Here is a 13,752-nt window from a genome sequence, read left to right as displayed (position 1 = left end):
TTGTGATGTGACAGAGCAAAAGGGACTGTCTTCCTTTTCCACAAACACATTTCATGTTAATGTTTCCATGAGGGATGAGCTCTAAGAGATCCATATACAGTTCTCTCTTGAACCTTTTGAAGTGTTCATGCACATTGTAGAGAAAAAAAGGAGAAACACACAGAACCTTTTCTGTTCTTCAGCAACTCCCAACATTTTTATTCCTTGCTTCACCAATTCTGGTGAAGTTAGAGAGTTTTGCAACATGCTTTAGTACTGAAACAATGTGGCTTTAAATCATCCTGAGCTTACAGAATTACAATCTTTACTTAGATTCAGCGTTCTTTGCAAATACCTTGTGTGTGACAGGAAAGTGCTAAAGGAACAGGTGGATATCTGTTCATTGTACCAATAAAAAGGCAAGAATGTGCTGCTGTAAATACTTTTCCAGTGCAGAAGCAGGAAATGAACTGTTCAGGGCAGTGTCCTCCCACTGCACGCAGTGAGACACTGACAGCTACTCAGGAACCATTGCGAGAGAGGAACCAACAATGCCGGCAGGGCAGGGGGATTGCAGGGCTCTGCAAACAGAGGAACACACCACAAAATCTGACTGCAAACGGAGGAACACACCACAAAATCTGACTGCAAACAGAGGAACACACCACAAAACCTGACTGCACAGCAGCCCTGGGCTCCCAGAGCAGGGGGGGATTTGGCCAGGAGGTCATTCTGAGAGCCCTGCAGGAACCTGGGAGAATGAACACCCAGGCTGTGTTTGTGCAATTCCTGATTTGAAAAAAAACCACCAATCTTAAAAACCTGACTAGTCCCTAATGTGGATTGATCTCTGTGTGTAAGTTGACTTTGGTTTAAAACAATTAATTGGGTTACGTTTTCCAAGCTTATGTGTTATAACAACACAAAAATATTTTCAAAGGCATCTTTGGGATGAAAACTTTAGAAGTATTTTATGAAAATAATAAAAAAATAAATTACTTTTTCTTTTTAAACTAACAGCTATAAAATCCACGAACCAAACAACATATAACATCAACATGAGATGAAATATATTACACTAAAGGCCAGTTAATTACCACAGTGGTATGAGGCTTCAAGTAAATTAGGAGGCACTTTTTGGCTGAGCAGTAGTCACTGATTCACTGTAAAGTCCCAACTCACAGAAACACAGGAAACAAAACTGCTAAAGCTTTCTAAGGTTCAAAATTCAAAAAAGGGGAGGAGGAAAGGGAAGGGGAAGGGGAAGGGGAAGGGGAAGGGAAGGGAAGGGGGAAGGGGGAAGGGGGAAGGGGAAGGGAAGGGAAGGGAAGGGAATGCACATAGAAAGGCAAAGAGCAAAAAGGCCACAGAGGGCACCCAGGTCTGCTGCTTCCCTTCCCGGACTATGGAGTTCCAACACAATTAAGGCTTCACACAGCAGAGGAGCAATAAAACTCCAGGGACATGGGAGAACAGGCAGCAGGAAAGGAAAGGCAGCAGCAGGTCAGATGAGAGCAAGTCCAAAGTGGAACAGGTTGAACTCCACTCTGATTGAAGGGAGCATTCAGTACTTGCAGAATTCCAGGCATTAATACTTGTTGTGCTCTGTTCAGCCCACGTGGAATGGACAGAGTGACCCCAGCACCACAATCTGGTATCCTCAAGATCATCAACACCTAAAAGCTAAATCTTCCAGCAAACAAAAGGAGGTGATGTTATGGAGGGATTTAAGTACCAGTACATGAATAGTTTACTATGAAATATTGCTGTTAAAGTCCCTAACATAACAAAGAGGAAGACAATAAGGGGTAACTCCAGCCATAAATTACATATTTAGAAGCAGTATAAAAAGCATTATTGATATTCAATATAATTAAACACACACATGTACTACTAATAACCATACCTAATTGTATTGATTCAGAGGTTAAAAAATTTGGAAGGCAGCACTTTGTGGCACCCCTGTAAAGCACAGTGTGTTTGGGCAAGAAAAGCACAGCACTGAGTGGTCCTTAAGAAATCCCCTCACCTCAACGAGGTGCAAAGTTCTCCAGCTGGAAGACCAGGTCCACAGCAGCATCCACATCGGGCACAATGTGGTCTGGCTCCACCAGGGCGGGGTCGAAGCTGAAATCCCTGTGCCCGTGGAACACGTTCTCAGCCACGCTGTCCCTGCTGGGCACGGCCCCCTCGCTCTGGGGGTCGTACACCCCTGTGCACACCAGCACGGAGCTGCAGCGGGCAGCGGCTGCGGGGGCCAGCTCCGCGTCCCAGCCGAGGCCAGGGGCTGTGCCCGCAGGTGCCAGCTCCGTGTCCCAGCCGAGGCCAGGCTGGAGGTGCTGGGGGAGCTGGGCAGGGGCTGTTCCTGCAGCAGCCTTGGCCTGCAGCCGGGCTCTGGGGCAGCTCTGCTGCAGGTAGCGGTTGTACAGGTTGGCTCCGTACACATCCGTCATCACGTTGTCCCTGCAAAGCACAAACTCGGTCAGCGCCTCAGCTGCAGCTGCCAAAGGCATTCTTGCATTGCGTCATTTTGAAATAGAGGTTGTTGTATTGCACTAAATAGTTTATTTGGTTGTTGTTTGGCACTGGGTGATGGAAGTTTGTACTGAGTATGTTATGTCACGTAGGTTGCTATTTCCCTTATCCCATCACATGGTCTTTCCCCCTCCCCTCACTCCTCCTCCATGGGACCCCATTGACTGCAGTCCTCTTCCCCCACCCCATTCCCTCGGGTTTAAAGGTCCCCTGAAAGAAAGCAACGCTCTCTTTTCCACCTGGGAGGTCCCCAGAGTCTGAGGTGTCCCTTCCCAAGCCAATGAACAGGACACTCATTCCCACATGGAGAAGAGCGTTTCTCATCTTTTGCTTTGGTCCATGTCAGACCGTGTGGACCAGGGTCCATAGCCAGCCTGGGGTGGACTCAAACAACAGCCCCAGAGACACGGGTCTTACAAGAGATTTTTGGAGTTCACTTGAGTTAGCAATATGAATGAAGCATTTTAATTTTAGCTTGTAGAATTATGCGTTGAATTTTAACATTTTATTTAAGAAGCCTCTGCCATGATACAAAGGGCATAGGAAAATGCAAATTTCTGAAGCTTCTTGCATCAAGAACAATACCAGGAGAAGACCAAGAGATGCAAGAAACCCAGATAAAGGGGCTCCTCAGTCTCCAAGCTGATCAAGGCCGACAGATGTACTCAGATAAGCACCAAGGTGTAGGGGGATACAGGATGGGTGAATGAAGGTGGTACAGAATGTAATCTTATCCCCTAAAGAGTTACAGCTGAACCAATTACTAAAGATCAGGAGCAGGCCTGATGCTAACAGGCCACACCTGTAGCCAATAAGAAGAGTGTTATAAAAGAGTGGATTGGTGAGAACTGGAATCAGTGGCTGCTGTGAGGACAAGGGAGAGGCAGTGCCTGGAGGAGCTGCCGATGAGAAATATCAAGGCGGTACAAAACTCTAGCAATATGGGACCCTTGCAATGTAATGACAATAGAACTCTTGCGCTATAATGACAACACCAAGGGACCAAAATACATGTGCAAAGGAGAAAAGTTCCAAAGTTCAGTCATGAGGAAGACCACAGCCTTCGGCCTCAGAGATCACTGAGAGACCCCCGTGCGAACACCACAGCAAACAATGCGTGCCCAGAAGGACCTGGATCTGATTACCATGTGAGGCGAGGACAGGAGGGGCCAGGGTTTAAATATGCATGGCAATGTTGTGCAATGTAATGAACATGGAATATCTTTGAGAATGAAGATGTGGGTCAGACCGAGGCTCAGGGCACAAGCTTTCATGAGAGCTATATCGCTTGTGTTGGCTGCTGACAATACATTTCCACTTCATAACTACATCAGACTGTGGAGTCTAATTATTCTGTGTATTCTTCAATTTCATCTAACACTTTACTGTGTACTTTACACCACTTTGTGTGGAATCAGACAGACAGGGAGAAGTCCAACCCCTCAGCTATTTTATTGCACCGTTTTCATGAATCACTCTCCATTCTGGGGCAAGGGGAGAGAAAATCAAGGTATGAGCAGCCCATGAATGAGCTTATTATATTGCCAAACATCTTGGAGACTCTGAAACAGTCTTTTATACAATGCAGCTTTATCCTTATCTCTGAAAAGGATTCTGTGATGTGGCAGCACATGCAGTAGCATATGACCAACCTAAATGACCTCAGAGATCAAGTCCAGCTCTGCAGTCTCTAACTGTCCTTTGCTCAAAGGGAGTTGGTGTTACACCACTAAACCTAACAGAATAAACACCCAGGCAAACCCTTTGTGTTAGATTCACACAGCCTATTTCAGAAAAAAAACTAAATAAAAAATCAGGAGAAATCTTAGTTGCATATAAAACACTTTTTGTGCTCCTGCAGAAATTACACGTAAAAAGAGCAAAGCATCGTTAATTTTTAAGATAAGAAATGTCATGAAAGATACACCATAGCACCAAGAAAGTTAGATGGTCTTAATAGCAGGAGAAACAAGCTGGTAAGGGTTATGTGTTTTTCTTGGCTGGCATTTACACTGTGAGTAATTTCCTGGTGTATTTGTCAGGCTCAGCACACCTGACCCCACAGCACAGAGGGTTTGGGGGTTCCTGCTGCACCTGTGGGGCTCAGCAGACCTTACCCCACAGCATAGAGGGTCTGGATGGGCTGCTCCCAGCTCCTCTGCAGGGCCTGGGCCCGGATCAGGTGCTCTGCATACTGGTATGTCAGCCTGCTGGGTTTGCCCATCAGCGCCTCGTACTTCAGGTCTCTGCCAGTGATCTTCTTGTAAATGTTTTCCAAACAGACCATGAATGTTCCGTGCCCAAACCTACAGAGATATAGAAACAAACCATGAATGTTGTGTGTGCAAACCTACACAGATAAAAAACCAGACCATGAATGCAACCAGGAACGTTCCATGCCCAAACCTACACAGATAAAAAACCAAACCATGAATGTAACCATGAATGTTCCATGCCCAAACCTACAGAGGTATAAAACCAAACCATGAACATTCTGTGTCCAAACCTACACAGATAAAAAACCAAACCATGAATGCAACCAGGAACGTTCCATGCCCAAACCTACACAGATGTAAAACCAAACCATGAACATTCCGCGCCCAAACCTACACAAATATAAATCCAGACCATGAATGTTGTGTGTCCAAACCTACACAGATAAAAAAACCAGACCATGAACTTTCCATCCCCAAACCTACACAGATAAAAAACCAAATCATGAATGTAACCATGAACGTTCGATCCTCAAACCTACAGCGATGTAAATCCAAACCATGAACATTCTGTGTTCAAACCTAGACAGATAAAAAACCAAACCATGAATGTTTTGTGACCAAACCTACAGAGATATAAAACCAAACCATGAATGTTCCATTCCCAAACCTACACAAATATAAATCTAAACCATGAACATTCTGTGTCCAAACCTACACAGATATAAATCCAAACCACAAATGTTTTGTGTCCAAACCTACACAGATACAAATCAAATCCATCAATGTTCCATCCCCAAACCTACACAGGTATAATACCAAATCAAATTACATTAAGCACAGATTTAAAACATCAAACTAGGCTTTTTTATTTCATTATTTTTTAGGAATAAATCGTGTCCTGCAACTACCAAATTCTGCTCAGCACTCAATATTTCTGCAGCTGGTTCACTGAAAATTTGGTGCTGATTAGCTGAACAACTGACACCACAATAAACCCACATTACTGGGATGGCACAACAGATTTATCTAATTTTAAAATTGCTCACGGGAGGTATCCTGGCTGCCTTAGTGCAGCCTGAAGCCATCACACAGATCTCTTTTCCAGTGTGTTAATTAGAGATGGCCTCTGCTTCCAAAGACTGGCATCTGAGCAGATCTTTGACCCAGGACTGAGGCAGCAACCAAGTCACAGTAAGAAATTTCTATTTCAAATTACAGACTGAGGGGAAGGGAGGGGAAACAAACCTATTAAAGAAGTACCTTCTATTGTCAGCCAAATCAAACAAAAGCTCTCTAAGAGGTCCTGGCACCTTGTTCTGTGTGTTCTGCTTGGTTTTCCTTGTGTTCCCTAAAGAGCTCACTCATTGTCCTCAGCTCAGAACCACTCACTGCTTTCAACCAGCAGGGTCAGCATTTACCCTCCCAGGAAAAGAAAAATACCAAAGAGGGACCTAATGAAATGAAACAATGGCCTTGATAATTTTTTCATTTTTGCCTTTGAACCGAGGCTCTGAGGCCCTCAGGAAAAAACCTCTCTTTCTCCATTGTTCTGGGACTGAGGAAACAAAAGGTTTAGAGCTTAAAAGCAGCTTTTCTCTTGAGAAGTGATTTCCTGGATGCAATAATGCAGCCAGCAGCCAGGCAGCATTAGCTGAAAGTGCATTAGAGATGCCGCACTCAAAGCCAAGCCACCAAGCATTCTGTATTCAAGGGCTGGCTCTGAATCCTGCTGGAAAAACCCCAAATAAATGCCAGTGGCATGAACAAAGCACTCACCTTGGGGACTGTGCCTCAGCCACCCACATCAGGTCCATGTTGCAGGCCAGCACAGGGATGTGAGGGTAGCTCTCCTGCCCGTAGGGATTGCCAGGATAGCCACTGGTCAGCAGAACATCAATGATCAGCTGCAGGCTGGTCTCCCATCTCACCGGCTCCCCAAACAGCACCACAGCTGGCAGAAGCACAGGCACACAACAGCCATGGAATTGTTAACAGGGCACTGAAAACTTGGCCTAAAGAGACTGAACAAGTCACTTAAAATAACCGGGAACTGATCAAACACTCACATTAATTTAGGGGCTTAATATATCACATGCACATCCAGTCAGAGAAATCTCAGAAGTAACAAGATTTTACCCACTGTAAAATCTACAGGTTTAGGAATTTTATTTTACAGGTGTAGTTTCTCCAGAAATTACAATATCAACTTCTAAATTGTATTTCTAAGTCTCCCATAACTTCTGAGTTCCCTGTTTACACACAGTATTTAAATACAACACCAGAGATGTTGATTTGTTCACCTCAGAACACAATTTGGATGTCGTTTTTGAAAATTGCTTTGATCTCCAGCAATAATCTGACATGGATATTTTTAAATCTAAGGTCCAATTTCTACTTTCCCGTAGTTCAGATGAGAGGAGAGTGAACACAACACCTTTCTCATACTACAGCTGATCCTGACTACTTGTAAGAACAAGATTAATTATTTCTGAATAATGAACATCAGCTCATTATGAAAGGAGAGCAACAATAATCTGTTAAAGGCAGATGAAAAGGAAAGGAGACCTCATATATCCTTCAAACTTCAAAAGCCAGTGGCTGAAAACTGCACACATTAAAAAATAGCTTTACAACACGTGATGCTTTCAAATGAACGACAGATGTCATTAACAAGGAAATTTTAGGATTGTCTCAGACAAATTTTGAAAGTGCCCAGCAATCTAAAAAATATTTTCTGAGAATAGAATAGAATAGAATAGAATAGAATAGAATAGAATAGAATAGAATAGAACAGAACGGAATGGAATAGAATAATTTATTAATGGATAGATTCAAGTTAAATAAGGATAACTGACCCTCAATCTTGGGAAGCTCCACAGCAGACGGGGACTGCAATAAGAAAAAAGTGAAAGTTTTCTACAAGATGAAACATCTATTTTTAACAGAATAAATTCCAGCTCAGCTCCCACAGCTGCCTCCTGCCCCTCCAATAGGAAATGCACTCTATATTGGTATATTCCTGATGTCAGCTCACTCAGAAACTTGTGTTTCCTCTCTGAGGTGACACCTCTGGCACAGGGACAGCAGTGACTGTGCTCTACCTGCTCCTGCCTCCTGCTTCTCCTCAGCTGCTCTGGAGCTTTTTAACTCCAGCTGTGAAAATTACTTGTGTTGCGATTTCAGTTGTTTAAATTACTTGTTTAATTAGTTCTTTTAACTACTTGTGTAGGAAAGTATGGATGTTTATTTTACCACAGGAGTAAGAGGCCTCCAGCAGTACCAGGACATTTGAAAAACAGATTTTGAGATGTTTTTCTTTAACACTTCTAACAAAGAATGCACTGTATAACATGTAATATATTTGCTGAACAATTAAGAGTCTGCACTTCATTATTTACTCTGTGTGGTGACAAACACTTTAGCAGGTTCTTGACCTTCCCACAGCTGAGCTATGATCCTGTGAGCCACAGAGAATGTCCTTACTGCAAGTGAGGAAATCCACTCTGCAGGCTGGCCCTGAGCAGGTACAGCACACCCAGATATATTCACTTCTGCTTTAATTCTGCACAATCCAGCTGGAACCGCTGTACCCACTGCTGACATTTAAATTGTGATGTAAACAGCAAACGGAGTCCTTTGAGGGAAAATTGTTTCTCTTCAAAGCTTTCATTTGCAATCAAAGCAACCTCATGGGTCAGGAACAATAGCAACACAATCATATATTCAGGGAAAAGCTTATGTGATCTTCCACGCCTTCTGAGGAAGCTGATCAGCTTTCCAAGGCAGATTTTGCATTAGGTACCTATATTAGATTGTGAGTTTTCCCACAACAGCAGGCTATAAAATCAAAGGCTGGGTTAAAGAATTACTACTGAGAGAAGAGAGTTGTTCTTGAGAATGTTGTAATAAAACAAATAAGGAAGCAGAAAAGTCAAAACACAGTGTAAGAAGAGCAGCATTAGCTTGGTAGCCAAATATTGATCCCTGTTGTAGGATGTCATGCAAGGAGCAAACAGAGAGGTTTGAAACACAAACGTCACTCACCAGGACATTGGGTCTTCTGTCATGGTCAACTGCATCGAGCAGAGGGCGTTTCTCCCGCAGGGTGTCAATGGTGATGGGCTGGCAGAAGCCAAGGCTGGGGCAGCCAGCTAAGGACACACAGCTGCTCACAGGGAAAGGTTTTCTGACTGCTCATTCCACCTTAACCATTTAGAGGTACTCAACTGACAAACTGGTTAGCAATGAAAGCAACATCAAAGACAGATTTTCCTTCTGTGAGGCAAAAAGCTGATCTGATAAATAAGAGACTAAAATTCTTCTGTTTTGTTTTCAGTCCTCTCCTCTCTGAGCCAAGCCTAATGAATTTTGAATTTAGAAATGCATTTCTAAGAGACAGTACCTTCAATACCTTTTTCTCAGTTTTGTACTTCAAATAGAGTATACTTATACTCTATACTTATGCTTAAAAGTTGTATATACATTTTTACAACTTATGATTTACACCGACTTCAATGAAAATCCCACTGAAGGAAGAAGTGCAGAAGGGACTTAATGGAAGCCTGAGCAAAGCTTATGCAAAAGTTAAGGTTATTAAGTTACAGTTTGAAATTTTGAAACCACCATGATATCAATATAATTCAAGTCCTTTGGGCACTTGGTATAAAACCACATTCAAAACATAAATTTGGCACCATACTAGGAGCTATCATTACTATTTATTACTGCATTTGTAGGGTTGAAATATTTGATTTTCACTTCATCCATAGGCTCCCCTGAACCTGATTAAGGAAAACACATTGGCACAAAGTTGTTGGCTTTTTTAAACTCTTTTTTTAAAGATACTCTCGAGCAATATCAAGAAGGGGTCCTTGTCCAGATACCAGGACACATTTTTTATGATAACGCTTGAACATCCGCAGAGGACTGTGGGACATCATCACTTGATCTTGGGAAATCTGTTTGGGATTTAAAAACAAAAGGACTCTCTTGTATTCCAGAGAAGTTGTTCATACATAGATTCAATTAACAGATGTGACAGATTCCAGGAATTACATAACAATCAGCATTTTCTCCTTTCACAAATGATGTATTGATAATATGCCAGAGAAAAAAAAAACCTTACTGACAAGTTATCACACATCCCCCTTTCAGCTCCCAACTCTATTCAACACGAGCAAGCCTTTCTCTCCTGGTTTGATAAAATCACCAAGGGAAGGAGAATCAGAACCGGTTCCAATTGTGGGCCCTTTGCTAAACTGCAGCTGTGATTTAATTGTACCAGATTACCACCTTCTTTTAGCTTACACATCCCCACCCCTTCAACAGGACAGGTAGCAACCAGCCTGTTGCTATTATTGTGGAAAGATGCTCCTGTGAATCACTACTTACCATCTTTCCCAATAAATACATTTAGCCTTACTATTGGAAAAACCAGTGCCTTTACCAGTTAGGTTTGGACAGCACTTTTGACTTTCAGCAAAGCACATCAGGGGGCTTTAAGGGAAAAGCAGCCCTGATGAGCTGAGCAGCATTTAATGGAAAATAACACATCTGACATGCAATTTAACATGCAATAAATGGCACTGAGGTGACTCACTGGAACCCCCAGCAGGTGGGACAGCTGCTCAGCCTTCTTCTGGCGCAGGCAGTTCCCAGCGTTGGTGACAAAGACCACGGGCACCAGGAACTGTCCCTGAGGGTTCACCAGCTTGCCAAAGGCTGCTCTGGCAGCAGGGATGGGGGTCCTGCCTCGCACCAGCACCCCATCGATGTCAAACAGGAACCCAAAGGATGGCAGCACGCGGGGCTGGGAGGAGGGGTGAAATCAGAGGGCACATTAGTTACGCATGTCCTTACATATTACATCCAATATTACATATTACGTTAAATATTACATATTGCATTCAATATTACATGTTTAATAGAGTTTACAGCAGCTACAGCCCCCTGAGAACAGACACCTCCAGTGAGAGCAGGGGAGCTATAACCCTGCACATCTTATTGTGCCTTACAGGCACATCTTCATGCTAAAAACGTGTTGACACAAGCAGCACCACAACTCCCTCTGCCTTCTGCATACACACTCATGAGAGCTATTTTGCCTTACAAATAGTTCCAGATTGTTTCAGAGGATAGGGAAAAATTAACTTAAACTGATGCCAAGAGGTACAAAACACATGCTGCTGTGCCAGTGAGTCACACTCTAATGGCTTAACCCCCACAGGATACTAACAAACTATGCAAAAGTAAATTTTTCAGCAGTAGGCAGGTCTTGGGCAAAAGTACCACAAGTATTGTACTTGGCTGCTCCCTTCCAAGGTGTTTGTGGTAAGCCCGGGTTAATAACATCAACACTGGAAATATATTGCATTCCCATTCATTTAAATTAGGCTGGGGTTTTGTCTTCACATGCAAGAACTCCCCCTGAAGCCTCATCTTCTCTCCTCTGTAGAATCATCACCCTTTAAAGAACAAAACCCCTGAAATCCTGGTCTCCACATAGCCTGCACCCGTTTCAGGAAAGCTAGGTCAGAAATGTCCCAACTGCTGCAGAGATGCTGCTAAAGGCTCGCTAATAAATGCAGAGCAGTCTTCCCAGGCTTTGTGAATGGGTACCAGAAACTGCTGAAACTACAGCGGCATTGGAATAATTTTGTAGCAGATGCGATCCTTTACGTTAATTTTGCGACATATGAATAACAGATGTATAGATAACAGGTTACTAATGGGAATTTTACAGTGAGTAACACTAGCAGGAAGAAAAAGAAAGGGGGGAAAAGCAATAAGGAAAGAAGTGAACATATATATATATATATATATATATATATGATAGATATCATGACAGATAGAGGTACTGAAGTCAGCAGCTTTGTTTCCCTTTTGGCCCTGAAGGAATTGTTGGTGGCAGGAGTGCTGTGCCGCGGACAGAGCCGGCAGCGGTCGGAAGGAGTTTCCCTGGTTCGCTCTGTAAGAGCGGAGCACACGCAGCCCCGGGACAGGAGCTGCGGCCGGCAGCGCCCGGGAAATCCATCCCGGAGTCCCGGGGAAGCGAGGGTACCGCGGGCATCCCCGGCTGCGCTCCGCCGCGCCCCGCGTCCCTTTCGCTTTCGGTGCGCCCGGCCCGCCCGCCCCGGGCCCCGCTCCCGCTCACCGCGCTGTGCCCGCTCCGCCCGGCCGGGGGCCCGCGCATCCCCTCCCCGCGGGGCGCCGGCGGCCGCGGCGGGCGGGCGGCCCCGAGCAGGGCGCGCAGCGGCGGCAGCGCCCGGCGCATGGCGAGCGAGTGCGGGGCCGGCACCGCCCGCCCGGCCCGCGTCACTCACCGGCAGCGTCACCGCGTCACGGCACAACGTCAGCCGGGCAGCGGGGCTGCGGCACCGCCGCGCCTTGCCAGGGCTCCGCTCCTCCGGAGCACCGCGGCCGGCGGCACTGCCGAGAGCGGGCAGCGCAACATCCCGAGCCAGGAGATAACTGTGCTCGATTCACTAACGCAGCAGAAGAAACATTCTGTCCGGTTCTGCCCGGCCAAGGGATGAAGGGGCTGGAGCATCTCTCCTCAAGGAAAGGCTGAGGGAAGCCGAGAGGATGGAGCAGGCTCTGCCTGGTGGTGCCAAGCATTTGGGCACTGATGCCCAGGAAGAGCTTCTTCCCTGTGCAGTGACTGAGCGTGGAACATTGTCCAGAGAGGGCGTGGAGTTGTCTCACTGGAGCTACCCCTGAAGTGTCTGGACAAACATCCCTGGACAAACACACATCCCCTGTGCTCTGGGATGGCCCTGCTGGAGCAGGGATGCTGGAGCAGATATCCCACAGTTGTCCCTTCCAGACTGATCTGTGACAGTGGCCACAGGGGTCTGAGGGTGAGGGAAGAGACCAGGATCTGACTCCATGTTTCACAAGGCTTGATTTATTATATTATGATATATATTACATTAAAACTATACTAAAAGAATAGAAGAAAAGGTTTCATCTCAGAAGGCTGGCTAAGAATAGAATGGCAAAGAATGATAACAAAGGTTTGTGGCTTGGACAGAGAGTCAGAGCCAGCTGACTGTGATTAGAAACAACCACATGACACCAATCCCAGATGCACCTGTTGCATTCCACAGCAGCAGATAATCATTGTTTACATTTTGTTCCTGAGGCCTTTCAGCTTCTCAAGAAGAAAAAATCCTAAGGCAAGGATTTTCATAAAAAGATGTCTGCGACACTGATCCATTCTGGGATTCATTTTTTGGGAGAAAGCCACTACAGTCCCTCAGCTCTGCACCCCTGCAGCTAAACTTGAAAGTGAGACACACAGCACAAAATGTCATTAGTTAATGGATACTCTGCAAAGCTGTCTCTGTTTATCTTGCTCATCTGCTAATGCTGATTAGGTAAATCCACTTATTTCCTAGTGCTGCCAACAAATATTCCTCAGCACCCCTGTGGCTGCGAGGAGAAACTGATCCTTCAGTGACTGCACTGCACTCCCCAGGACTCAGAACAAGGAAGGTGCCTTCCCTCTGCAGCACTGCCATGGCTGGCATTAAATAAACACACACATGCATTTCTAAGAGACAAAAGCAGGCCCAAATCGATGCAGCAGACACAATTAGAGTTTATCCCCTTGCTCAAGCCAGGACCACACACAGGGCAGGACCCTGAAGCACACATGTAAGAATACATGCAGTACCTGTTTTCCAAGCTGGATGTGCTCAGGGCTGGGGCATTCCAGAGATGGAATGAGCCACAAGCCTGGCAGCACACACACATCCCAGCACAGCTGCACTCAGAGCTGAGCAGAGCCTGCCCACTGCTCCGTTTTCCAGGACAAACAGGATCCATTTCCAGGCTGTGACCACAGCAGCTTCCCCACCCTGGCTCCACCAGCAATTCCACAGCCTGGCAGGACACAGGATTTGCTATGGGCCACTCTGAGAAATAATTACTGTGCAATTTGTTCCCTCAGATGCAGCCAAGAGCACTCAGCTCAAAAATGCTCCACACTCAGAGCTACAGAGAGGATCTGGCACAGCAG

At 45.2% G+C, this 13,752-nt stretch overlaps 1 protein-coding gene across 2 annotated transcripts; it reads right to left on the bottom strand.

Moving 5' to 3' along the window:
* Positions 1 to 173: 173 nt before the first annotated feature.
* On the bottom strand, positions 174 to 11,993 carry LOC135453351 (haloacid dehalogenase-like hydrolase domain-containing 5). Of its 2 annotated transcripts, none has more exons than XM_064724316.1 (9): positions 11,884 to 11,993; positions 10,330 to 10,539; positions 9,576 to 9,688; positions 8,775 to 8,868; positions 7,586 to 7,619; positions 6,507 to 6,681; positions 4,632 to 4,820; positions 2,009 to 2,442; positions 174 to 560 (listed from the first exon to the last, which is right to left on the bottom strand). In XM_064724316.1, exons 1-8 carry the CDS (start codon positions 11,920 to 11,922, stop codon positions 2,010 to 2,012), a joined length of 1,287 nt encoding a protein of 428 aa, XP_064580386.1. In that variant the 5' UTR covers positions 11,923 to 11,993; the 3' UTR covers positions 174 to 560; position 2,009. The 2 variants fall into 2 exon arrangements, with proteins under 2 accessions (XP_064580386.1, XP_064580387.1); XM_064724317.1 differs by lacking the exon at positions 174 to 560 and adding an exon at positions 1,259 to 1,668.
* Positions 11,994 to 13,752: the final 1,759 nt, after the last annotated feature.

Source organism: Zonotrichia leucophrys, chromosome 12, assembly GCF_028769735.1.
Source record: "Zonotrichia leucophrys gambelii isolate GWCS_2022_RI chromosome 12, RI_Zleu_2.0, whole genome shotgun sequence".
In the NCBI taxonomy this organism is placed as follows: Eukaryota; Metazoa; Chordata; class Aves; order Passeriformes; family Passerellidae; genus Zonotrichia; species Zonotrichia leucophrys.
This window is presented reverse-complemented; position numbering and strand designations above follow the sequence as displayed.